At 34.7% G+C, this 26,574-nt stretch overlaps 3 protein-coding genes and 1 long non-coding RNA gene across 4 annotated transcripts in view; all 4 read left to right on the top strand.

The window, feature by feature from the left end:
• Positions 1-1,792, top strand: part of LOC127173912 (uncharacterized) — a 13,819-nt gene extending 12,027 nt beyond the window's left edge. Inside the window, exons 2-3 of the long non-coding RNA XR_007828816.1 lie at positions 746-784; positions 1,673-1,792. This is a non-coding gene — a long non-coding RNA (uncharacterized LOC127173912). The remainder of the gene's footprint in view (positions 1-745; positions 785-1,672) is intronic.
• Positions 1,793-2,541: 749 nt separating this feature from the next.
• On the top strand, positions 2,542-7,329 carry LOC127173894 (sushi, nidogen and EGF-like domain-containing protein 1). The gene is made up of 6 exons (XM_051123961.1): positions 2,542-2,795; positions 5,128-5,223; positions 5,323-5,458; positions 5,894-6,015; positions 6,901-7,176; positions 7,273-7,329. The coding sequence occupies exons 1-6, from the start codon at positions 2,625-2,627 to the stop codon at positions 7,327-7,329; spliced, it is 858 nt and encodes a 285-aa protein (XP_050979918.1). The 5' UTR covers positions 2,542-2,624.
• A 276-nt stretch (positions 7,330-7,605) lies between these two features.
• On the top strand, positions 7,606-14,987 carry LOC127173909 (alpha-tectorin-like). The gene is made up of 10 exons (XM_051123975.1): positions 7,606-7,696; positions 7,805-7,937; positions 12,437-12,558; positions 12,691-12,969; positions 13,059-13,148; positions 13,256-13,391; positions 13,631-13,736; positions 14,394-14,657; positions 14,735-14,830; positions 14,937-14,987. The coding sequence occupies exons 1-8, from the start codon at positions 7,652-7,654 to the stop codon at positions 14,467-14,469; spliced, it is 987 nt and encodes a 328-aa protein (XP_050979932.1). The 5' UTR covers positions 7,606-7,651; the 3' UTR covers positions 14,470-14,657; positions 14,735-14,830; positions 14,937-14,987.
• Positions 14,988-15,852: 865 nt separating this feature from the next.
• On the top strand, positions 15,853-21,292 carry LOC127173907 (transmembrane protease serine 7-like). The gene is made up of 11 exons (XM_051123974.1): positions 15,853-15,943; positions 16,111-16,243; positions 16,392-16,516; positions 16,612-16,893; positions 17,010-17,102; positions 17,207-17,342; positions 17,614-17,640; positions 18,227-18,425; positions 19,420-19,688; positions 19,811-19,956; positions 20,102-21,292. Exons 1-11 carry the CDS (start codon positions 15,902-15,904, stop codon positions 20,576-20,578), a joined length of 1,929 nt encoding a protein of 642 aa, XP_050979931.1. The 5' UTR covers positions 15,853-15,901; the 3' UTR covers positions 20,579-21,292.
• Positions 21,293-26,574: the final 5,282 nt, after the last annotated feature.

Here is a 26,574-nt window from a genome sequence, read left to right on the forward strand (position 1 = left end):
GTGAGGCAGCCACCAGCTCCAAGTGCGCGCAGAACTCAGTAATTCAGTTTTCTCTTCGTAGAAAAGTCAGGAGCAGAAAGATGCGATTGCTCTGATCCGAAGTGAAAAACTGAGTATGCGTTGCTCCTGCTGCCTAATTATACACACCCTATGATCAGTGGCAGCTGGATGCAGTGGCATTGCTGGATGCATGTGACCATGACAGACTGCATACCAATGTGTCCCTTTAAATGATTATGAGATACTCGTTTAGTTCCCTTCATGTAGTGTAGTAAACAAGACAAAGTGACCATGCAAATCATTTGAACTTGGTGACTGTGCATCATAAATAGAACAAGGCAGCAGTTTACTGTCGGGGATATGTAGTGTCACGCCACATCCAGTGTTGACAGAATCACTGATTATAATGAGTTCTACAGTATTTTGTCACGTTGCTCGGGTCCAATGCAGACATGATATAGGGCCTTGAAAATGAAGATTCTGAAAGAAATGTGTAAGAACTAGAATCTAAAATCTAGAATCTCTTCTTCGTTTGTGTCTGATTCTAGTTCATAATTGTACGGCTGAACACAGGCCCCAAAAATGACATTTTCCACATGTTGTAATAAATTATCTGTGAGGTATTTTGAGCTGAAACTTTACAGACACATTTTGGGGACACTCAACTGTGATTCATCTTGAACACACTCCCACATGTTGGTCTCACATATTTATTTATTTATTAACTACCTCTCTCTTTTTTTAGGTGACAAGAGAAAATCTATGTGCAGTGGAGGAGATACAGGTAAAACGAAAGTAGTTCGCTGTTAATAGTTAACATACACATTGTTAACACAGTTAACTGCAGTGTAGACAGCTGCATTTATTATAACTTTGTGAGATCTTAATGAACAAAGATGAGTGACAGCTTTTTAGGGATTATAAAGGGAGCAGTCTTTGCATGGTTTATGGGCTATAAATAATTAATTCACAATTTGTAGAAAACTTTGGTTTCTCATGCTGCTAAAAACAAACAATGAAAGCACATAGAAATGCATGGTTTACTCTTGAAATCCCAATTATTTACACAGTTATCATCATAGCAATGGATGGGATAAAAATTATATCAAAATAAATGTGCATTAAGACTAGAACCCCCTCACTAATTTAAGAAGCATGCTCACCCTGCTGAAACAAAACAAAACAAAACAAAACAAACAAACAAACAAACAACAAAAAACAAAACAAAAACAAACAAACAAACAAAAAAAAAAAAAAATAGAAACCATCACAGAATTTGTAATGGTTTTACTGGTTATAATGTTAATGTTAATGTTTGTAATGGTGTTGGTAGTGGAAACCATTAGAATTTCTGTGATGGTTTCTTTTGTTTTTTTGTTTTTTTTTAGTTTGTTTTTTTTCAGCAGGGCAGTTCTGGAACAGGGTGTTAGATATGTAACGGCTGCTTGATTAGCTGGGAGACTAGTTAAATTGCCCCCTCTTGTGGATAAACCCAATATTTGCTAGCAAAATCTTACATTCACAGCTTTCACTTGAGTGTATTCTTCTAAAATAACAGGTGCTTGTGCAAAACCAGTGGCTTGAACTTGTTTAAGTTCACTGTAGAAGTGTTCTCTCCTTCCCTTCTCTCTCTCTCTCTCTCTCTCTCTCTCTCTCTCTCTTCTATTTTCAGATCTTTTCTACACATTTGGAAATGAAGACATAAGGAGTCCCTCTACAGATGATGGAAGCTCTCCAGTAATATTGTTGGAAAAGCCCTTTGTATATTTTGGAAGTGTTTTACAAAAGACTTATGTAAGAGCATTGTCTTCATAAATTCATACATTTTGTGTATGTGTGTGTCCTAGTATTCTCTACATTATAAGGACCAGATGTGTCCACAAGGATAGTAATACTGGTAATTGTATTGATTGATTGATTGATTAATTGATTAATTTATTTATGTTTGTGTGAATGTATGTATGTATGTATGTATGTATATATGTATTTATGGTCCCCATGAGGAAACCAGCTTATAAATCAAAATGATCTTTTTTGAAAACTAAAATAGCAGGGCGTTTTGTGAGGGGTAGGTTTAGGTGTAGGGTTAGGGTAAGGGGATAGAAAATACAGTTTGAACAGTATAAAATCCATTTTGTCTATGGCAGGGGTGACCAACCCTGTTCCTGGAGATTGACCTTCCTGCAGAGTTCAGTTCCAACCCTAATCAAACACACCTGTCTGTAATTATCAAGTGCTACTTCAGATCCTAATTAGTTGGTTCAGGTGTGTTTGGTCAGGGTTGGAGCTGAACTCTGCAGGAAAGTTGATCTCCAGGACAAGGGTTGAGCACCCCTGGTCTATGGAATGTCCAAAATTTCAAACCTGTATTGACGATTGTATTATATGAATGTAAAGTAAAACACATCATACACTGTCCATTTGTTGAAAGAAAACAAATGTGTCTTTTTAAGATATTCAGGGCCTATTTTGTACTGCCAAAGCACTTTTATAATATTGTTTTACCTTTGTTGCAGGTTAATAATAACGGACATTTGACATTTGATGGGCCTCTTTCACAGCCGACACCCAGTTATTTACAAACGCAAATCAACAGGGACATCATTGCTCCACTTTGGACAGACATGGATAACAGAATCAATGGAACAATCTCCTATCGTCAGGTCACCAGTGGTGGACTCTTACTAACAGCTTCAAACAACATAAACCAATATTTTCCTAATCTGAACTTCACTGCCTCATGGCTGTTCATTGCCACTTGGGATAAAGTACCGTACTTTTACAGCCCACAATCGGTAAGCTATCTGTCACTGTTCTTACTCACTTCTGGTAGTTTCTGAAAGACTTTTGGAATTTTTCTGTTCCAAGTATTATTCAAGTAATTTGATGTGGTATCTTAACATGCCTAATTCTAACATGTTTTGATGTCTATAAACAAGAAGCTGATCTTCAGTGTTAGGGAAAATTACCTTTAAATGTAATACATTACAATATTGTGTTCAACTGTGCTGGCATTCTGGATTGCATGAAGAATAAGACACAAAAGAAGTTGTTCAATACTGTTCAGCATAAAAAACAAACAAATAAAAAAACAAACAACAACAAAAACCTCACAAATGTTACATTTAGTCATTTTTGCTTATTAGTATGGTTAAATGGTTTATTGTATGTCAGCAGCAAAGACACTGGTTAATAAAATGGGATTAAATACATAAAAGATATTTGTGTTAACATCTAATTATTGTAGGTTTGCCTCATATTCTAAATTTGCATTTCACGTTTTTATTCATTTCAAGGATTACTGAATGTGTTTTTGTGTAAGTGAGATGAGCATATGTATGTTCACATTTAGTGTAGAACTACAGTTACATAACACAGTGCAACACCTCTGCACTTACTCCTGATTCCTCTCATTATGGGGGCAGGAGAGCTGTCAGTCAATAAATGGAAAAACAATGTAACTGGCATTACTTATTTGAAAAAGAAACTCATTTAATTGTAAATGAAAAAGTAATATGTTACTTTAGTTACTTGAAAAAAGAGAAATGAAGATATGCAGAGAGAACTGTCAATGAAGATGTGTTTATTTCTCTAAGAATGCTGGTAAACCAATGTTAGACCAACACAGCTATCCAACTTGTTCCAGTTCAAAACAACTTTTAATAGCAGTCTTAAAACCGATGAAATCAGTCACATTCCATGGGCAAACCCTTACCAAAAAGAAGTATACTTCAGGTTTATTTTATTAAGTATACTTAAGTAAAGTTCAAGTATATTTTTAAGTATACTTTATGTAGTAAGTATAAAAATGTGAGTCTACTAGTAGTATAATTTTAAGTGAACTATTTCAATACTCCTTGGGACTAAATTGGCCCACTTTAAGTATAACAGATGTAAACTTTGAATACACAACTAGTTTACATATATGTTTTCAGTTTGTACTGCAAGTATCCTAAAACTAAACTTGTAGGTATAATGATAGTTTACTAATTAAATACTTTCATGCACTTTTAGTACACTTTGAAGTATAGTCTCAGGAAACTGCTAGTCTAATAGTTTTATACTGCAAGTATACTCATACATTTTATTTAAGTGATTTTTACATCGTACTTTAAGTCTACTACTATGTCCCTATTTAGGTATTAATTTGTATATATTTTGTTATATGAATATATGTACATACAAAACATCAGTAGAAAGAACAGGGTAACTTATCTGCTTTTAAACAAAACATTTTATTCTAGCTTAATGCATTATTTTTTAAATAAATAAAAAATAAATAAATAAATAAATAAACAACATTTTGAACAAAAAGCTAAAAAAAAAAATGACTATTCATGATAATCAAAACATAGATGGAGTCGATCAACACCCCAAAGCTTGACAGTCATTATTACCTCTTCATGGGTTGACATTTTATTCCATAACGTCACACAATTTTATATATCTATGATTTTGATGCTGTTTTATGTCTGACGATTGTGTTAGATTACACGTGGAAGCATTTTGTTTTTTTCCTTTCTATTGCACATCTTCTGTACAGAATCTGCAGAATTGTGTTGGAAATTCTGTATAGAAGATGTGCAATAGCGCCCCTAGCGTATGACAATAAAAACACGGATTCTCAGAGCACAAGTACAGCTCAAATATACTTAAGACTTTTCTAAGTATAAATCAAGTATACTTAAATGTCATTTTAAGCATAGTTCTGATAAGTATATAAAGCACATTTCAGAGAAGTACATAAAAAGTATGCTGAAAGTATACTTTCCTATTTTTAGTTTAAAAGAAATATACTAATAGCATACTTGAATAAACTTCTTTTTCATAAGGGAAATTCAGTCATTTTTAATAGGAGAATTTTGTGTGAAGCCAAAAATAAATAAATAAATAAATAAATAAAAATTTGGTCACATGAATTCACCTCACTGACCAACAGAAAGCTGCTTAAGTTGAAAGTGACTTCTGTGTGAGCTGTCAATTTTTTGAGAATGGGCCATTTTTGCAGGCGAAACTTGCAGATATATGTGACATCAGATAACTGGGGTAAAAGAAAAAGAAATCAGTGATTAAGAAGCAGTAATTAATATTCTTTGTATTTATGTAGTTATTCCTTTTATCTTCCAGAAGTCAACTTTTCAAGTGGTTTTGGTGTCTGGGAAAAACATGTCATTTACGCTCATGCATTATGGTCATATTGCTCCGATCACATTTCGTTTTTTGGTAAAGTAATTTGAAAAACACACTGATCAAAATATATTATTGTTATCACTGTATGATAAGTGATTGATTTTTAACTGAACTTTTTGTTGTCTTTGACAGTCTGGCTATGACACAAGTGATTCATCTGATTCCTTTTTAATTCCTGTCTCTAACATCACAAATCTGCCATACACAAGCAATGTCAATGTTATGGGTCGATGGGTATTTCGAGTTGACCATGCATTAGACCACAATGGTACAGTAACTTATTAGTTAAAAATATATTCAATTTATTCTTGTTTAATAGTTGCTTATCATTCAAAGCATGTTTATTTAACAATTGATATGTAGTGAAATAGAGTTCAATGAATTAAAATCACAAATGTGATGTCAGGACTGTTGTAGGTCTGTGGATAAAAGAATCTGTAGCAAAAGCACATTTGAAGTAAATACTTTATACAGTACTCCAAAAAAAAAAAAAAAAAAGGTCATGTACAATAAGGCATTATGTGCTTTACCTAATGAACAGCCAATATGCATGCTAATAAGGAAAGGAAAGGATGTGTGTGCCAAGTATATTGTAAATTTTAAATTTCAGCCATGTCATGACATTTCTGAGTGCAGTAACAACATTTGCTACAGTTATGTTGCAGATCACAATATACGTTTTCCCTCTGTTTCATATTTTCAGACCTTTTCTACCCATTTGGAAATAAAGACATTAAGAATCCTTCTGAAGATGACGGAAGCTCTCCAGTAATATTATTGGAAAAGCCCTTTGTGTATTTTGGACGTGTTTATCGAAAGACTTATGTAAGAGCATTGTCTTCATAAATTCTTTGTATGTACTGTGTGTATATGTTTATGTACAGTGCATTCAGAAAGTATTCAGAATTTACTATATTCACCATAATGAAAAAGCAAAAACCTAATAAATCATAACTTTTAAATTTATTAACAAGAACAAACTGAAATATCAGTATATGATAAATATGATAAACAATTTAGATTTTTAGACCCCTTAACCCAACACCAAATATTAAAAGAATATGAAACATAATAGACTGAAATATATACAACATTATGAATATGAATAACACTGCAGACAGACAAGCGCAATCATTTATTTATTTATTGCAAAAAATGTCAAAAGTGGTGCTGGCAGTAGTCCAAATGATGATGTTTATGACTGAAAATATTATGCAGATTATTAGCCCAACCCACTCCATGAGGACATGTTGCAATCTGTGACAAAGCAGGCGAGAGCCAATGAGTGTTTGATTTTACTGCCATAAAACCTGTAATATACCTGTCAATATATGGTATGTTAAGATATTGTAGTTTTGTACATTTCAGTGCTATGCAAATGTAAGTAAATTACGTTTTGTAGAACCACATTTTATGTAAAATACATATGAATTTTCATGAGATCAGGTTGCATTAGATGTGATGCAACAAGCTATTTAAATACATATACATACATTATATATTTAATTGATATTTAAATGTTTGCATTTCATTATTTCAACTACTATACTTATAATATTCTTTATTTTATTTTATTTTATTTTATTTTATTTTATTTTATTTTATTTTATTTTAAAACAAATTACAGTTTAGAGTAAGAGTAAGAGTTTCAGTCCCTATTTTGTATTGACAAAGCCTTTTCATAAAAATATTGTTTTACTTCTGTTTCAGGTTAATAACAATGGGCATTTGACATTTGATGGGCCCCTTTCACAGGCAAAACCCATTAATTTCCAGTCATACCTCAGAGACATCATTGCTCCACTTTGGATAGACATGGATAACACTGTCAGTGGAACAATCTCCTATCGTCAGGTCACCAGTGGTAAACTCCTACTAGCAGCCACAGACAACATAAACCAGTATTTTCCTAATCTGAAGTTCTCTGCCTCATGGCTGTTCATTGCCACTTGGGATAAAGTGCCGTACTATAATAACTTGCATTCGGTAAGCTATCTGCTAGGCTACTGTACTCATACACATGTGGTAGTTTCTGGAAGTCTGGAAAAAGTCTTTTTTATTCCAAGTATTTCTCATTTCCAGTATCTTTTGGAGTCTCAAAATAAGATATTTTTCTTTTTTAAAGCTAGTGTCACCTAGCAGAACTAAAAAAAAAATAAAGCATGCTTTCAAACAGCTTTTGCAAATGTCCATTTCATGCATCACAACTCAAAAATCACAAACACAGCTCTTATGGGTTTATGAAAGTGAATTCAGGTTAAAGTAGACTACTTTCAATAAAAGGTCCAACATTTTAGGATTTCTTTAACTTGAAGTTGGTTTACGTACCAGAAGAAACTCCAGAATTACTCTTCGTACGTTAAAAATCTTAATTTTTTTTTTTTTTTTTTTTTTTTGGTTTCTGTAACAGAGTTCATCTTTTCAAGTTGTTTTAGTCTCTGGTGGTTCTCTGTCTTTTGTCATGATGAACTATGGAAACATCTCCTCTACGGATCATCGGTTTCAGGTCAGAAATAATGAGAATCATATATCTGAACTCTGGCACTATTAGAGAACTTGTAAATATTATGTGCTGCAAAGCCTTTATAATTGTTTTTTGTTTGTTTTTACCTAGGCTGGCTATGGCACAATAAACTCAAAAAATTACTTTTCAATCCCTGTACCTGATGAAAATAAGCTCTTCAACTCCAGCAATGTCAATGTACCAGGGCGCTGGGCATTCCGTGTTGATGGTGGACCTGAGGAGGGTAATCCTTTGACTTTTTTGATAGCATGCAGTGACTTTTAAAAACAAGAACCACATTTGATTAAATCTGACAGGGCTGCCAGCTCTCACAGTTGACTCTCGCAATCGACACTGTTTTTACTCTCTCATGCCACATTAATGCATTGAAAAGCATCAACTTATAAGAAAACAAGAGCACCCTCAGTTGAAACTGTAGTAATGGGACTTTGGCTAAACAAATTTGGTGAACGATCCAGTACTCTTTCGTGTTTGCGCTTTGGAGAGCTTCAAAAGTTTCTATTTTTGAAGCAATATAACCAATCACAGACATATCTGTTGATTTTTTTTTTTTTTAAACACCAATGATCGGCCATTGCGTTCAATTGCATGCTCACAAAATCACGAGTTCTGCATGCTCACAAATCCTCTTATTAAGAAGCAAAATGTAGATACAGTGTAAATAAGAGATTGACTGTACAGAGCTTCACTGATTATAAAACAACTTTGTGATATCGCAGTAAGCTTAAATGAGTGACAGCTTTTTTGTGATTATAAAGGAAGCACTGTTTGCACACTTTCTAGGTCGCTTGTAATCCATTCAGAATTTGAATAAAGATTTTGTCCCCTTTCTGTTGTTCTCTCCGACGTTGTATCGAATGTACAACACTAGGGACTCCTAAGAGCGACCCCGAGGGTCGTACACTTGACACAACGTCTCCGTTCCCTCCATCAGGGAATGAGGGTTACCATATGTAACTGAGACGCTCCCTTTCTTTCGTTCACTCTGACGTCTCCAGTCCCTCCATTAGGGTATGAGGGTTACCATATGTAACCGAGGCGTTTTTCATGCTCTTAAGAGGACCAAAGGCCACATACCCTGTAGATGCAACAAATCCCTGTTCTTTCATATCAATGCAGGACACACTTTTAAAAATTGCAGTGATTGACATAGTGAAAAATAAAAAGATAATTTGTCAATATAGATGTGCATTAAGCAATATAAATCCAGATTAATAGATTAAAAAACATATTTCGTATCAAAATATTTTTTAAAAGCAGTTCCAATTATTTGTATAAGTAGTAACTTGTAAATCTTGCATTTCTCTCACTGCTATTGTTGTGATGGTGAAAAGTTGTGTTTTGTTTTTTAGCAACGCAACAGTTATTTTACATAATTTTCTGGTAAAAACAAAGTACTAATTATCGTGACATTAACTACTTTTGTCCAGCCAAACTCCCCAATCTAACGTGTCCTCAGTAAGCACTGTTTTTTTTAAGAATGCGCATATGCATAAATGCTCCAGGGAATCCTAGAGTATGATGTCAGACAGACCCAATGAATCAAACATCAAATAAACCAAAATGACAAAGAACAAAAATAAATAATGTAGTAGTCATCAGCTTTTATGTTCATTACCACAGCATCTCAGTGATTTCAAACTGATGAATTAGCTATAGTTATCATTCCACCTGTGCGTGATGTCATTAATGACTGTCCCATTTAGTTAAACAAATGTAGTGCACAAACCATGGAGGTGCGACCATGTTCAGCAAACAGTCGTGACTAACTAGTTAGTTTCTAAAGTGATGCATTATACTATGGTGGTTATGCAACAAATTACATTGTTGTGCAGGTAACGCACCCCAGCATCGCTGGAACTACAGCTTTCAACCTGTGGTTAGACGCATAGTTTATTGTTAGTATGAGATCATGCTCATGGAAAATCAACATGCAGTACATTCTGCAGTATCTTTCATTCCAGTTAAATATATCGCCTATATGTTTCAGTCTATACATTTAACATTGTCAACAGTCAGCTTTTGAAGAGTGTGCATGTGTAAAAATCCATTAAGGAAACTCATGATGTAAGTGGAAACCTATGATATATCAAACATTAAATAAGGCATAATAACAGTGAACAAACAACAGTGAAGTAGTCATCAGGTGCCATGCTTGTTAACAGCAACATCTCAGAAATCTTAAAACAATTCATTAGCATACATGATTGCAACATGCATGTGATGTCATTAAAAAGTAATGTGTTACTTTACTAGTTACTTGAAAAAGGAATCTGGTTACGTAAATCACGTTACTTGTAACGTGTTACCCCAACACTGCTCTTTGACCGAATGTCTTGTAGTTTGTGGACATCGTCGGTGTTGTGCAGTATCCGTGCTGCTATGAGAAAAGATTACAAGAAACCTTGTATATTTTGAGCAGCACAGCAATCCAAATAGTCTTACAGTCCTGTAATGTGAGTTTGCCCTTAGTTTCCCCAGCTAAATAACAGTAAACAAACTAGAGTGAAGTAGCCATCAGGTGCCATGTTTGTTAACAGCAACATCTCGGAAATTTCAAAACAATTAATTAGCATATGTTCAGATGAGCGGGTTATAAATGTGATCTAAGCCAGGGGTTTTGAAACCTGTCCTGGAGCCCCCCTACTCTGGACATTTTGTAGGTCTCCATTATCAGACACACCCAATCAAAGCCACTAGATGGCAAGCCTGCAACAATTAGCTGAAAAAGCGTAACGGCTAAAGCTAATGCTTCTGGTCTGGCAGTACGTGGGAAAGGAGACCAGAGGCCATTTTCTTTAATGGATGTCAATGGAGGAGAGGCTTCACTACACTGAATAAACCGCTTTTTAGATGAAACAGCTTGTCATTTAGTGAATCGACAGCCTATCCACTAATCTTCAACATGTTTTATACTAAACAATACTTTTGGATTTAACTATTTTTAGACAGGTGGGATTCAGCTTACGGCACTTCTCATCCATTCCTATGGTATCTGTAAACGGTGACTGAGTGTCACACAGCTCTGACTGAAATTCAGTGACGTCTGTAATGAAGGCTGTAATGCGTTTGGTTATTAAGGGACACGTGATCCAAGTTAGCCATTACACTTTCTCCAATAGTAAGTAATACATGCCCTTTCATCTCCCTATAGTAAGACAATCTCTGACCCAATTCAGGTCTTGCAGTCTCTACTAACGAGCTGATGATTTGAAGCAGGTTTGTTAGATGAGGGAAACATGCAAAATGTGCAGGGAAAAGGGGCCTCCAGACTGCCTCTTGACCAGTGCTGGGAAAAGTTAGTTTTAAAAGTAACGCATTACAATATTGCATTACTCCCTTTAAAAGAAAGTAATTGCATTACACTCTAAAAAATGCTGGGTTAAAAAACAACCCAACTTGGGTTATTTGGCAACCCAGTGCTGGGTAAATATTGGACAACACATGCTGGGTTATTTTGACCCAGCTGGTTGGGTTAAATGTTTTTACCAAACATGCTGGGTTATTTAATTTAAGTCAACTATTGCTTAAAAAATGTTATTTTAAAATGGACTGGAACTTATAAAAACACACAATTACTAGAGACAACAGCAATAATCAAAAGATGAACATTTATTATTAAGTAACAACACATGGACAAAATACAAGACAAATTAAATTTATTTGGGTGAATACAGCATAGTTTACAATATAACATACATTTAAATCATTTAACAAGTATTTTAAACATAAAAAATGTAACATTTAAGAGTACAATTTTAATTTTAGTGTATTCAACTGTTCTCTGTAATCGCTTTTTACTGTGCCGGTGTGCCACTGAAATCTGAGCTGGTTAAGGGCTGCTGTTTGCCAGGTTAACTGCGAACTTCAGACATAGCTTGAAGATGCTATGACTCACTTCAAAAAACTGCCCATAAACAAACAGTACTAACATTAGAGAACATATTTTAAGATTAAACTCAGTACAATAACGAATAAAATCCATGTATTTTATGTAAGGCGAAAGGCTTTTCCATACTACGACACAACCGCTGCTGATGCTGCTGACTGACATCTCATCCTTATGTTGCATTGTGCAAAATAATACAATTTACAGCACAGTAAAGACTTTATAAATTAAATAAAATGTATACAAACCTTTAATTCACTGAAGAAGTACAAGAACTGTAGAGGACTCAAAAAACCCTCGCTCAGACTATAACTCAGCAGCTGTTGGGTAACCCGGCGGTTGGGTAGAAAAAAATAACCTAGCATTAAAAATGACCCAGCACCTTAATTACAGAAAAACTACCCAGCACCTGGGTTAAAAATAACCTAATAACCTAATAAAATGACCAGACAAGTTGAACCCAGCATTTGGGTAAAATAATAATAATAATAATAATAATAATAATAAATAAACCAGCACCTGGGTAAAAATATAAAAAATAACCTAACAAAATGACCCAACAGGTTGAACCCAGCATTTAGGTTAAAAAAATAACCCGGCATTTTTTAGAGTGTATGTTTCACAGAACCAAGATATGCTGTGTAATATTAACTAGTAACAGGACAGTTTTGAGTGCCGTTGTTTGCCTGGGACTGATGTGCTTGGGTGTGCGAGCTGTCTGATGTGCCAGCTGTTAGTCGTTGCCTGTGTTGCATGTTCGTGAATTTGGGTGTACTCCTTTTGGAAAGTGGTGTCTTTGTGTGTCGATTTATGATGTTCCTTTACAATTATAGGAATTTTCTATCCATATGGAGATGAGGATACAAAAAACCCTGCAGAGTATTCCGGAAGTTCTCCTCTGATCCCCCTGGCACAGCCGTTTGTCTACTTTGGGCTTATTTATAATCAACTATATGTAAGCAGCATTGTCACATTTATGACACTGCAGACTTTTATTGAAACAACACGAGTAGCTTTCTATTCCACATTAAGAATATTACTTGAAAATCCAGATGACCAAGCTTTCACTGTTTTGTTCTCATTATAGGTGAATAACAAGGGGTATTTGACTTTTAATGGGCCATTTTACCAGTCGTATCCCAATTATTTTCCTGCATACTCGACTAGAGACATCATTGCACCATTATGGACAAACATTGACATTACAAATAGAGGAACGGTCTCTTACCGACAAGTAACAGATTCTCGTCTCTTGAATCGGGCCTCAGAAGACATAAAGCAGTATTACCCCAACCTAAACTTCTCTGCTTCCTGGGTTTTTATTGCTACGTGGGATAAAGTACCAAACTATATATACAGACAGACAGTAAGTCTCTTTTTGCATAGAAATTTAATTAAGAAACAATATCCCATGCTCTTTGTACTAATGTAGTTATTCCATTTACTTTCCTAAAGTCAACCTTCCAAGTGGTTTTGATGTCTGGCAAAAACATGTCATTTACTCTCATGCATTATGGTAATATTGGCCCAACATATACTGGTAATGTAAGTAATCTGAAAAATATGCTGAAATCAAAATGTGTTACTTTTATCACTATATGATAAGTGTTTAATTGTAACTAAACTTTTCGTCTTGTACTTTTGATTGACAGTCCGGCTATGACACAAGTGATTCAACGGACTTCTTTTCAGTTCCTGTCTCTGACGTTGCAAACCGTTCATACACAAGCAATGTCAGTGTCATAGGTCGATGGGTATTTAGAGTTGACCATGCATCAGAAAGCAATGGTACAGTAATTTAATAATTAAACATAAACAGCATTTATTGCATATCTTAATAATAGTTGTTTATCATTTGAAACATGTAGAACAATTCATTATACAAATAATATGCAGTGAAATGTTAAAATGTTACAAGTTAAAAATACATTAAATAATCACAAGTGTGCTGAATATGTGGTGAAATGTTGAGTTACAAATGAATTAAAATCATAAATGCGCTGAAAAATTTACTTGTATGCTTGCAGGACTGTTCTATCCATTTAGGAATGGGCAAAAAATAAACAATGGAATATCCAGCTCTCTTTGTGGACACCATTTACTTACTTTGGGCTCACATACAGTTCAGTTTATGTGAGGACACTTAATAAGTTGCATTTTTTTTTAAAGGGGTCTTAAGACATTGCTAAAAGAACATTATTTTGTGCCTTTGTTCACAACTGCCACAAAACTGTACTTTCCCAGGTTCATGAAACAATTCTCCATAAAATGCGCTGCACAAACTTAAATATTTGGGTTATACTGTTCTGGAACAGTGTTGTAAACACAACTTAACCACTGATTTCTAGTTGTGTCCTCTTTTGGAAGGCCAAACTAAGTAATTTTGCTTTTGCAACGAAACACACAGCATCACCACGACATGGCGGCGGCGACAACAATACTACAGCGAGAATAAAAGTTACACCTTCTTTCTTTGCGTATACATTTGGGTGGTATTATGCAAATCTTCCCAAATAGTGACATAGATTTGTGGGAGCGTGTTTGAATAAGGCATTTTAGGAAGACCTGAATGAGTCTCATCATTTAGAAAGAATATCTCATAGGTTTGAGACTTTAATCCTTGCAACTTTACGGATCTTATATATGCACAAACAGCCTGTAACACTCCAAAGACAAAAAGGAAAACATGAAATTACGTCTTATGACCCCTTTAAAATCAATTTATTACTTATAATAGCCATTAAAAGTATTTGTCAACATGTAATATCTGTTACTTCAAATCCCTTTTAGGTTTACAAAAATGGATTTCTTACTTTCAACTGGCCACTGTCTTCATCAGGTCCCCCAACTTTTCCTGCAAATGTAGACATTGTTGCTCCACTGTGGACAGATATTAAAAACAGTGATATTTACTTTCAACAATTCAGGGGTGTTCGAGTACTACAACGAGTTACAAATGATATACGTCAATATTTTCCTAATACAAATTTCACTGCTGACTCAGTTTTTGTTTGTACTTGGGATAATGTGACATATTTCAACACTTCAGCACAGGTAAAATTAATTACATTGTTTGTTTACGTTAGTTGTCTTGTGACTGATAATTTTATGTTGTGTTTTTTCATCTTCAGAATTCCTCTTTTCAAGTACTGCTGATTTCTGGTTCTGGTTTGTCATTTATTGTATTTAATTATGGCAGCATTCCCCAAACTAAACAACTTGCACTGGTAAGAAACATTTTCAAATATTTTACATTTATTTTAAATATTCAAAATAGGTTAAACTCCTCTTATTCACAGACCTGTAATGAAAATGTTTGTAATAATAATTTAGGCTGGATATGACACTGATGATTCAACCAGTTCTTATAGAATTCCTGTGTCTAACATCGCTAGCCTGACTCAGTCCACAAATGTCAATGTTATGGGCCGTTGGGCTTTTCGTACTTTGCCAAAAGAACATGGTAATAAACTTTACATTTTATTTTCTATCTTTACCTCAGTTTTTTCAGTTATTAATTTTTCTTTGTACTGTACCAAGGCCTGTTTTATCCAGCTGGTTATGAAAACACTCAGAATCTCTGTCCAAACAATGCAAGCTCACCAGCTCTGCGCTTGGAGGGTCCTTTCTTGTACTTTGGGCGCAAATACCACAACATATATGTGAGATATTATGCAAAACACAGTACATTTGAAGTACACTGATGTACAGTATTACAGTTCATGTTGCTTCAGTTAATTGTTCAAATCTTTACTGTAGGTCAATAAAGATGGATATTTGACGTTTAAACCATTTTATGAAACACTCCCCAAGGCTTTCCCTGCCTACTCTACTAGAGATATTATAGCTCCACTCTGGGCAAAGTTTGACTGTAGTGTCAGTGGAAGCATCTCCTATCGCATTGCAACTCGTGGCCATATTCTGGACCGGGCAAGAAAAGATATCAAACAGTATTTCCCTCAGTTTGGGTTCTCAGTACATTCAGTCTTCATTGCTACTTGGAATAGGGACCCCTTCTTGAACAGCCCCACGACGGTATGTAGATCGTATGGTTAAGTTATTGTTTTTAAACCTAAGTTTAGTATAAATCTAGGCAGAGAATGAAACTGAGTTGTACATGCTTAATAATATCAATTGCAGTATTTTCAACTAAAAAGATTGCATACATTTAGCTTGAATGAGTTGTTTGACTTTTTATAGCTGTGTTTTTCCATTGAAACTTGTTTTTACTGGACTTTTTCTAGGAATCCTCTTTCCAAGTCGTTCTAGTCATTTTCAGAACTCTTTCTTTTGTCATAATGAACTATGGGAATATCTCGTCAACTGACCAAAGTTTTCAGGTTGGACAAAATAAGAATCTTGCTAGAAATTTCTGAGTTTCAAATTATATTAATGGGACCCTAAATGACTTTAGTGGAGTTAGTTAAAAAAAATGTCCCAAAAATAATCATATTAAGTGGTCATGTGCATTTCATATATTAATCGCATTTTTTTTATCTACTCGCAGGCTGGCTATGACACAATCAATTCAGCAAATTATTTTTCAATCCCTGTAACTGATGAAACTAAGTTGTTCAGCTCCAGTAATGTCAGTGTGCCAGGACGCTGGGTATTTCGTGTTGATGGTGGACCTGAGGAGGGTAACTTCACTGTTTAATATAGAGAATATCACATTATTTGACAAATAGCAAAATATAACACGAAAGAAAAATAGAGGCATTTTGAAGGTTATAAAATGTCCTCTTTGAAATCTTTAAACACTCATAATACTATTATTGGAAATATTAGGAATATTCTACCCATATGGAGGTGTCGAGGATAAGATGAGCCCGCAGTCGGATGATGGAAGCTCTCCACTGATTCCTCTGCTGCAGCCATTTGTGTACTTTGGCCGTGTATATGACAAAATATTTGTAAGAACCATTGTGATATTCACGATAGTCATTAATATATATTCTACATAGATGATGTTACTTAAAAATCCAGATAACTGGTTTTGATCCTACAGGTAAATAATAATGGAGACCTGACCTTTGATAAACCGTTTTACCAGTGGTATCCCCATTATTTTCCTGCATACTCATCCATAGACATCATTGCTCCACTGTGGAGAGACATTGATAATACTGAGAAAGGAACCATTTCTTACCGACAAGTAACAACAGATGCCAATCTCTTGAATCGGGCTTCAAGAGATATAAACAAATATTTTCCCAACTTGAACTTTTCTGCCTCTTGGGTTTTTATTGCTACATGGGATAAAGTACCATACTTTGGAACCAGAGAGTCAGTAAGTTTCTTGTTTCGTTTACATGCACTTTTGTTGTATAGTATTTCCACTGAGCTGAAATTAATGCAATATCTAGATGATGCTTGTATTAATGAAGAATTCCTACTCTCATCCAGGAATCGACCTTTCAAGTGGTTTTGATGTCTGGCAAAAATCTCTCATTTACACTCATGCATTATGATTACATCACTTCCACCCAAAGCGTTGAGGTAAAGCATTGTGAAAAAAAATGTGTCAAAATATTACCCCTAGTTTACAGTCTTTAGTAATGTGAAATGTGACTTTTTTTCTTTGTGTTTTTCTTCATTAACAGTCTGGCTTTGACGCGATTAACTCTACTAATTTCTTTTCAATTCCTTTTACTGACGTTGCAAATCTGTCATACACAAGCAATGTCAACGTTATGAGTAGATGGGTATTTCGTGTTGACAATTCATCAGAAAACAATGGTGTATATCATTTACCTCAATTTCAGATATTTTAAACTTAATGTATCTCAGTATGTAATGCATCTATTATATCTTATTTTTATATTACATACTGGTAATATGCATGCTAATAAGCAACTAGTTAATAATGAATAGTGTACTCTAATTTCATTATTTTATTTTTATGTATTTATTTACTTTCTCAAAACATATGCATTTGTTTCTGTACAACAGAGTTCTAAGTCTTTTAGATAGATATGTATTTAATATGTGCCTCTGTTTTGTTTTGCAGGATTCTGTAGCAAAACTAATCCCCAAGGTACATTAATTTTACATGGTCAATTTGGTTCCTAGTTAAATATAGTAAAATAATTGATATCCTTGTTTTTGATTAAATAAATGTGCAAACTGTAGCATATACAGTACATACAGTGACTAATTAAATAACTTTTTATGAAAAGTCCTGCGTTACATTACTTTTGCATTACTTTTTCTCAGCTGGGCTGGACTTGCTTTTAATATAGAAAAGTTCTGGCTTTGGCAAATTCAGCAATAAAAAAATCAACAACACAAATGTGATGTTTATCTAAAATACTTTTTGCTCATTAGTATGATTTAATTGGATCATTAAAAGTCAGCAGCATAGACAGTGGTTAATAAAATGGCATTAAATACATTGGATATTTGTGGTAACATTTAATTAATGCAGGTTTGCATCATATTCTGAGTTTGGATTTGACTGGTTTTATTCATTTTGAGGAATACTGAATCTGTTTTATTATTTTGAATGAGTTATTACAAAAACTGTACATATTGAATCAGGAAAAAAAAAAAAAAGGTACATGATGCCATCTGTAGCTGTACTGCTAAGAAGTTCTTGTACATCACTGTGTCTTTTGCATCAGCTTCCTCAGATGATGATTCTAGTGCTGTGATATGTGGACAAAGCCCAGTTACCAGCAGCAGCAGGATAGTAGGAGGTCAGAATGCTTCAGCTGGTCGCTGGCCCTGGCAAGCTAGTGTTCTTCGGTTGAGCAGGCACATCTGTGGAGGTTCTCTCATCAACAAAGAGTGGGTGCTGTCTGCTGCACACTGTGTTCATGGGTAAACTCATTCAACTTACTTGCAAATAAATACTTCAGCTTTCATAGATGCTTTACAGTTTAACTGAGGAATTGGTTTAATTCTATAAATCCTAGTGATCATATCTGATATGCAAATTCCTCTAAATTACCAATGCGATCAAAACTTTTCTGATCCTGATCCTTATTTTATGTAATCTGTCACACTGGTGCCTTGCAGGTGGCAGTATTTGACTTCCAGTAGATTTGCCATAAAAAAACATGTGAGGTTGGTATCAGTGAAGCCCAAGTCCGCTATTTTCCAGTGGAACTGGACTACTTTAACACTGTTGCCACGGGTTGTTTTTCATGTCTGCGAGGTTACGTGATATTTATCCCCTGGAATGTGAATTTTACCAGAGGAATCCCCCCCAAAAAAAAAAAAAAAAAAGTGTATTTTACCCCCTTGTATTTATTTCTAACCGGTAGTTGCCGGTAGTTGCAACAACTGTATCACGTCTAGTTTTAGTGACACCTGCAAGTAGCCATTCTTTTGACTGAGAATACACAAAGTCTTAAATTAAACACCAAATACATTGTGGATGAATTTGCCGAAAGCAGAGAATTAAACTGAATTAAATAAGGCTAATTACAACAAATGAATAAATAATGAGTGATTAGTTTGTCTTTTTCTTTCTTTTTTTCTTTCTTTCTGTCTTTTTGGGCCGCTGTGCCATGAGTGTGTTTACATTAAGTAATTTAGTAAATATGGCAGCATTTTAGTGCCATAATGTTTTTAGAATAAAGTCAAAATTGAGAGATTGCAGTCATTATATTTCATGAATATCAAATCGCGGCTCGGTATTAGCGGATACTAAATATTAAATGACTCAGATCGGATAGGGCACACAAAAAACCTAAACGGGACATCCCTAATAACTAATAAGAATGTTCTATTATTTTATGTCACGCTTTTACAGCTTTAAAACTCTTCTTAACTTTGACTTTCTTTCTGTCTGTTTCTTTACATTCCTCAGGTATCCCGTCTCTTATTTCAGAGTAGTTTTGGGGCAACAGGTCCAAGGTGGCTTCAACCCTAATCAAGTGTTAAGATCTTTAAAAGTCATCATCAAGCATCCCAATTACAACCGTTTTACTAATGACAATGATATCACTCTTCTCAAACTGATATCACCCATCACCTTCACTGACTACATCAGACCCGTGTGTCTAGCAGCTTATAACAGTGTGTTTCACAGCGGCACAGACAGCTGGATCACTGGATGGGGAAACATTAGTGAAGGAGGTGAGAATTCATTCCTGTCACCTCTTAGTTACATTCAACATGAAATACCTTTCACAACACCGTTCAAATCAGGATAGTCAATGACTGTGCAGAATAAATAACATCTCATGTTTTCCATATAGTGGCCCTTCCATCCCCTAAAGTTCTACAGGAAGTGGAGGTTCCTGTTATTGGTAACAGACAGTGCAACTGTCTCTATGGAGTTGGAAATATAACAGACAACATGATCTGTGCTGGTCTACTGGAAGGAGGCAAGGACTCATGTCAGGTATAGAAACCCTCTGTTCAGCCTATAAACAATGAGTGCTTCAAATGAAGAATAAAATAAAAAAATCTTAGATAAAAATCTTACTGACACCAAAACTTTGAATGACATTTCTTTCTACAATTATTTTATTGATGTGTATTTTCAGGGAGATTCAGGAGGACCGATGGTGAGCAGACAGAGCTCTGTATGGGTTCAGTCAGGTATCATTAGCTTTGGCACTGGCTGTGCTCGACCTGAAACTCCCAGAGTGTTCGCCAGAGTATCACGCTATCAAGAATGGATCAGTTCCTTTGTGTGCAGTGATCCTCCAGGTTTTGTGCAGTTTACGTCCACTGGATATGATCCTGACTACAGTTACAGCTGTCCTGGTCTTCCTCCTCCTCCTCCTCTTCCTACTTCCTCATCCACAGATACTTCTACAAAATATTCTCCAAAATATCTGTTCTGTTTGCTGTTGCTTCTACCAATACTTGCCGTAATTTTTTATGCAGTGAAACACCGTTCGGGGTCAATAAGATGTTTGAAAGATATTTATACTGCTAGTCAGCAAAGATGCATTAATTTGACCAGAGGTGGCAGTAAAGACATTTACAGTGATACAAAAGTTTTATATACCAAATAAATGGTGTTCTTTTGGAAATATTTAAAGAATCCTGAAAAAAAAAAAGTATCACAGTTGAACGTTAAAATATGAAGCAGAACAACTTTTTTTTTTTTTTGGCAATAAGAAATGTTTCCTTTATAGTAAATCAGCATATTAGAATGATTTCTGAAGGATCATGTGACACTGAAGACTGGAAAAAGAGTTTTGATCTTATAATATTTAGTTATTTTCTTGATATCTCGTACACAATTTTAATTCTTCATTAACTTTTAAATAGCTTTAAATAACAGTTCATTTATTCAATATCCTGGACCCTATCAGTACATATTAGGGAATGATAATTTGTTATTTACTCTTTACTTCTAATTACCTTACCAACATATGTGAAATATTTTTGTGACTTGAGAAAACATGTATATGTTTTTCACAAATGATGTTCATTTTACTGAATATTGGGAAACAAGGTATCACTTTCTGTTCTATTTCCTATTCTACTGATGTTTTATACTGTATATTTTTACACTAGATGTGTATCTTTACAAATCTAATTTCACTTGGAGGTTATAATCATTTAATTTGATTAAGTGTTTGCTTATTAAGTGATGTACTATTAAACTGTTTTTTGGGGTGTGCTGACTAATAGACTATTGTTGCATTATAGCACAAAATTACATTTTTATCTTTTGAGTGTATCCTTTTCACTGGATGTAATTATTAAATACTTGTAATACACTTTTCAAGGATATGTAATAAACTTTTTAAAAATAATAATTCTGTCATAATTTAATTCTGGTTGTTGTAGTATAATTCCTATAACAGGCACGACTTCTTTTTATTTAATAATTAATAATTAATGAGGAGGTCAGAGCTGAGTTAATTCTAAAAATGTATCTACAATAATTATTGGGCTTGCACTGCGTTTACTTCTCAATTCAAATAGTTTCCGCTATATTTGCTGTGGTTGGTAGGATTATATGTTCCAGTAGTTGTTAAACGTTTACTGAGAAATGAATCTTATGTACATAATTTCCCCCACAAATGAGTTAAGTACAAATCTTGTAGCCTTGTAGCCAACTCTAAAGATTTATGCATAATCCTGCCTTAAAGTAATAGTTCAACGAAAAATCTAAATTTTCTGAAAATGCACTCCAACCCAGGCCAACCAAGATGAAGATGAGTTTGTTTCTTCATGGGAACAGATTAGAATAAGTTTAGCATCACGTAACTTTGCGTAATCTTACCAATGGATCATCTGCAGTGAATGGGTGCCATCAGAATGATAGTTCAAACAGTTGATAGGGCTAAAATGAAAAGTCAACATTATCAACAAGGTCTACAGTTAAAATAGGCAAAAAAAAAAAAAAATGTTTTGTTGTTATAGTCTTTTAATCTCATATGACCTAATATCAGGGCCTGCAATAACATGGTTTGACCAGTGGGCGCTGACCAGCGCTCTAGAACAAGACTAATTCAGCCCTCCCAGATGCAATCCAATAAAAGAAGCCACAGAGCAGGAAGAGACATAGACTGCGGGAAAGTTTTACAAAACTAAAAACAAACAAAGAATCAAACAAACAAAAAGCCCTGATATACTCTTAGAAAAGTTCTTTGTATAAGGGTCAAAAGTTGTTTGATATATGGAAGCAGCAAGAAACAGTTGAAAAAAAAAACAACAAAAAAACTGTATTTAACAGTGACTGTGTTGCTTTCCCTTTGAAATGCAAATAAATTTTCTGCAGTAAGGCAGCTTATGTGCTTATGGAGCTAGGTAATGTGCAAAAAACACCCCAAAACATTATATTAAATTAATAGTTTGGCATGCACAGATGAAAGCATGATCTACATCAGGACTTTGATTATCATATCCCTATAAGAGAAGTAATGTTGTGAATAAAAATAAACTGTTTTCATTAAAGTATATACAGTATATAAAGTATAAACTAGATTGACAGCGCTGATACTGGGTGAGGGTGAAACCTGGTGATGTCGTGACAACAACCAGTAGGTTACAGTATTTAAATATGTGGAAAAAGCAGCACTTGTTCCCTATAACTTCCCCATCTGTTCTTTCCTTTAACTCCAGATAATTTCCCCTCATAGCTCTGCACTGCAAATTTAAAAGAGTAAATTTAACTCCCTCAGAGTTAAAATGAACACTTACCCAGAATATATATGGGAACCACTGGTAAAGTGTTAAAATAACACTTCTGAAAGAGTTATTATTAACACTCCGACAGTGTAACAAGCTCTTAAAATGTAAAACTCCAGAATGGTTGATGAGAACACCAACGCTGGTGTTCAAAGTTAAAACCCATGGATTAAGCAGTCAACACTGCACCAGTGTTTAGGTAAAAATCTTTAAAAATAAACCCACAAAACAGTACATATTTACATTTATTTCTTCTTCTTCTTTTTTTTTTTTTTTGAAACATAGTAAATATTTCCCCCTCTTTTTCAATACATGTAAGATATTTCCTGAGTCATATTCAGCTGTTTCTGAATTTTTCTGCATCTGGATTTTTTTTTTTTTTTTTTGGACAATTTGTATTTTGAATAGCTCTTGCAAAATCCTTGCAAATATGTCACATGAAGCCATAAGGAAAAATGTAACTGTTCAATAATAAAACCTTTTGCCTGCAGCCATTTCTAAACACAACAAATATTTTATTATTATATATAGAAATATTTATGGTTTTTTTTTTTTTTTTTTTTAAATGTCACATTGAGAGCCATTTTGCATGATTTTCCTCTGCTGGGTTTGAAATAATGAAAGAACATCACTGGATACCATGTAGGATATATAATATTATTGTTAGTAGATCTATCAGTCTAGATGACAACCTAAAAACAAACTATAACATATCTCTAAAGAGAAGATGTTATAAGCAGCGGATGTTCAGCAATGTGCACAACCACAATCTGACGGTCTGGGAAGTATGCACTGAGTCATGAAAAGGACAGACATCAGCTGTCTGTGGTCCAGTCACAGACTAAACATTACAAGTCCTAGTAAGATTATAAAATATATAGGTTCATTTGGAAATCAATGATATTATAAAACAGAACAGCAGACAACAATTTGGCAGTTTATTTAGATAACAGACTCCATTAAAAGTTGTACTCTAAACACCAGGATACAATGCTTTTCCTCATCAGTTTGACTTATTTTACAGTACAAATATGTACACATACTAAAATCAACATAAAATTATTTCAGTTTCAAAAAATCAATCAAAATGAATTGAGTTTATAATTAAAACAAGAAAAAAAGTATCTGCCAATTGGGTAAGAAAAAACAAAACTGAGAACAAGTTTTATTCTTCTTACCTCATTAGCAGGTATTTTCCTTTCAAATAACTCCCCTAAAACATTTTTTGAAAGCATTTATGAACCTTGCAAACTTTTGCAAATCTAGCAGCTGTTTATTCCACAGAACCTGGAATCATTGTTTTCCAGTGAACTTCAGCAAATGATAGATAGCAGAGCTGTGCACCATTAAGAACTATAGTAAGAATGGTATTTTTCATGTGCTTTCATATCATTCAAATTCTCCATCCTTCTGCACTGGCAGAAGCAGCACAACTGATCATGACAAACATTGATATAAATTAGCTAACATGAACTGAGGTAATATAGCTAAATAAAACTTAAACTAAAATTAAAACTATTAAAAACTCTTTTTTTTTTCTACAATAACTAAAACTGAAATAAAAACTATATCAACACTTGTAGAGTGTTAGACTTACATTTTTTTTATATTTTATTTTATTTTTAATGATTTTGTGTTATGTTTGCTGTTTGTTGGCATAAAATATTTGAATCTCATTTCCTCCTAGAAACTCTAATTTGCTTATATGTTCTGTAATGTTTCCAGCGGACAGGTAAAAGAAGAACATGTTTGCATGCTAATATGTAAATACTTTCAGTACTATGGCAACATTTGGAGTGCATTTTCATGTTCCTCATGTGATGTACAGTGGGTACGGAAAGTATTCAGACCCCCTTAAATTTTTCACTCTTTGTTATATTACAGCCATTTGCTAAAATCATTTAAGTTCTTTTTTTTTTCCTCATTAATGTACACACAGCACCCCATATTGACAGAAAAACACAGAATTGTTGACATTTTTGCAGATTTATTAAAAAAGAAAAACTGAAATATCACATGGTACTAAGTATTCAGAGTATTTAGTAGTATTTAGTATTTAGTATTTAGTAGAAGCACCCTTTTGATCTAATACAGCCATGAGTCTTTTTGGGAAAACTGCAACAAGTTTTTCACACCTGGATTTGGGGATCCTCTGCCATTCCTCCTTGCAGATCCTCTCCACTTCTGTCAGGTTGGATGGTAAACCTTGGTGGACAGCCATTTTTAGGTCTCTCCAGAGATGCTCAGTTGGGTTTAAGTCAGGGCTCTGACTGGGCCATTCAAGAACAGTCACGGAGTTGTTGTGAAGCCACTCCTTCGTTATTTTAGCTGTGTGCTTAGGGTCATTGTCTTGTTGGAAGGTAAACCTTCGGCCCAGTCTGAGGTCCTGAGCACTCTGGAGAAGGTTTTCGTCCAGGATATCCCTGTACTTGGCCGCATTCATCTTTCCCTCGATTGCAACCACTCGTCCTGTCCCTGCAGCTGAAAAACACCCCCACAGCATGATGCTGCCACCACCATGCTTCACTGTTGGGACTGAATTGGACAGGTGATGAGCAGTGCCTGGTTTTCTCCACACATACCGCTTACAATTAAGACCAAAAAGTTCTATCTCATCAGACCAGAGAATATTATTTCTCACCATCTTGGAGTCCTTCAGGTGTTTTTTAGCAAACTCCATGCGGGCCTTCATGTGTCTTGCACTGAGGAGAGGCTTCCGTCGGGCCACTCTGCCATAAAGCCCCGACTGGTGGAGGGCTGCAGTGATGGTTGACTTTCTACAACTTTCTCCCATCTCCCGACTGCATCTCTGGAGCTCAGCCACAGTGATCTTTGGGTTCTTCTTTACCTCTCTCACCAAGGCTCTTCTCCCCCGATAGCTCAGTTTAGCCGGACGGCCAGCTCTAGGAAGGGTTCTGGTCATCCCAAACGTCTTCCATTTAAGGATTATGGAGGCCACTGTGCTCTTAGGAACCTTAAGTGCAGCAGAATTTTTTTTGTAACCTTGGCCAGATCTGTGCCTTGTCACAATTCTGTCTCTGAGCTCTTCAGGCAGTTCCTTTGACCTCATGATTCTCATTTGCTCTGACATGCACTGTGAGCTGTAAGGTCTTATATAGACAGGTGTTTGGCTTTCCTAATCAAGTCCAATCAGTATAATCAAACACAGCTGGACTCAAATGAAGGTGTAGAACCATCTCAAGGATGATCAGAAGAAATGGACAGCACCTGAGTTAAATATATGAGTGTCACAGCAAAGGGTCTGAATACTTAGGGCCATGTGATATTTCAGTTTTTCTTTTTTAATAAATCTGCAAAAATGCCAACAATTCTGCATTTTTCTGTCAATATGGGGTGCTGTGTGTACATTAACGAGGAAAAAAAAGATGAACTTAAATGATTTTAGCAAATGGCTGCAATATAACAAAGAGTGAAAAATTTAAGGGGGTCTGAATACTTTCTGTACCCACTGTATGTGTCATCATTCTATATAGTTGATTTGCATAGTTATTATTAGTGGATAGAGGATAGAAGTGGCTGTGAACATACTGCGGATATGCAAACATTTTTTTGACTTCTTTTAGTATATATACATTTTATAGATGTATTGTTATTACACTAATGCATATTTGTATATTTCTATTATAGACCTCAGATGCAAAGTCTGCATTTTAAGACAGCCAGCTGAAACAGTTTTCATTACAATGGAATTTCTGAAGTATCTGATGCTGATATTTCTCATCAGTGAGTTTCTCTTTTTCAACATTTAAAACAAGATGAAAGTCTAAGGGGTTAAGTGGCAGAAATGTGACAGCCTAGAAGCAGATGTTAAAATATGGTAGAATATGGTCAACCAGTTATACAA

Source organism: Labeo rohita, chromosome 12 (genome assembly GCF_022985175.1).
Source record: "Labeo rohita strain BAU-BD-2019 chromosome 12, IGBB_LRoh.1.0, whole genome shotgun sequence".
In the NCBI taxonomy this organism is placed as follows: domain Eukaryota; kingdom Metazoa; phylum Chordata; class Actinopteri; order Cypriniformes; family Cyprinidae; genus Labeo; species Labeo rohita.

What these genes read in the sequence shown, in the direction of transcription:
- LOC127173894 (XM_051123961.1), top strand. Translation starts at nt 2,625, where the DNA reads ATGGATAACAGAATCAATGGAACAATCTCCTATCGTCAGGTCACCAGT. An exon ending in CGATCACATTTCGTTTTTTG is followed by an intron (nt 5,224 to 5,322) that starts GTAAAGTAATTT and finishes TGTCTTTGACAG; the next exon opens with TCTGGCTATGACACAAGTGA. An exon ending in GTGTTTATCGAAAGACTTAT is followed by an intron (nt 6,016 to 6,900) that starts GTAAGAGCATTG and finishes CTTCTGTTTCAG; the next exon opens with GTTAATAACAATGGGCATTT.
- LOC127173909 (XM_051123975.1), top strand. Translation starts at nt 7,652, where the DNA reads ATGATGAACTATGGAAACATCTCCTCTACGGATCATCGGTTTCAG. An exon ending in ACTATATATACAGACAGACA is followed by an intron (nt 12,970 to 13,058) that starts GTAAGTCTCTTT and finishes ACTTTCCTAAAG; the next exon opens with TCAACCTTCCAAGTGGTTTT. An exon ending in TCACATACAGTTCAGTTTAT is followed by an intron (nt 13,737 to 14,393) that starts GTGAGGACACTT and finishes AATCCCTTTTAG; the next exon opens with GTTTACAAAAATGGATTTCT.
- LOC127173907 (XM_051123974.1), top strand. Translation starts at nt 15,902, where the DNA reads ATGAACTATGGGAATATCTCGTCAACTGACCAAAGTTTTCAG. An exon ending in CAATTCATCAGAAAACAATG is followed by an intron (nt 17,343 to 17,613) that starts GTGTATATCATT and finishes TTTGTTTTGCAG; the next exon opens with GATTCTGTAGCAAAACTAAT. An exon ending in GCTGCACACTGTGTTCATGG is followed by an intron (nt 18,426 to 19,419) that starts GTAAACTCATTC and finishes TACATTCCTCAG; the next exon opens with GTATCCCGTCTCTTATTTCA.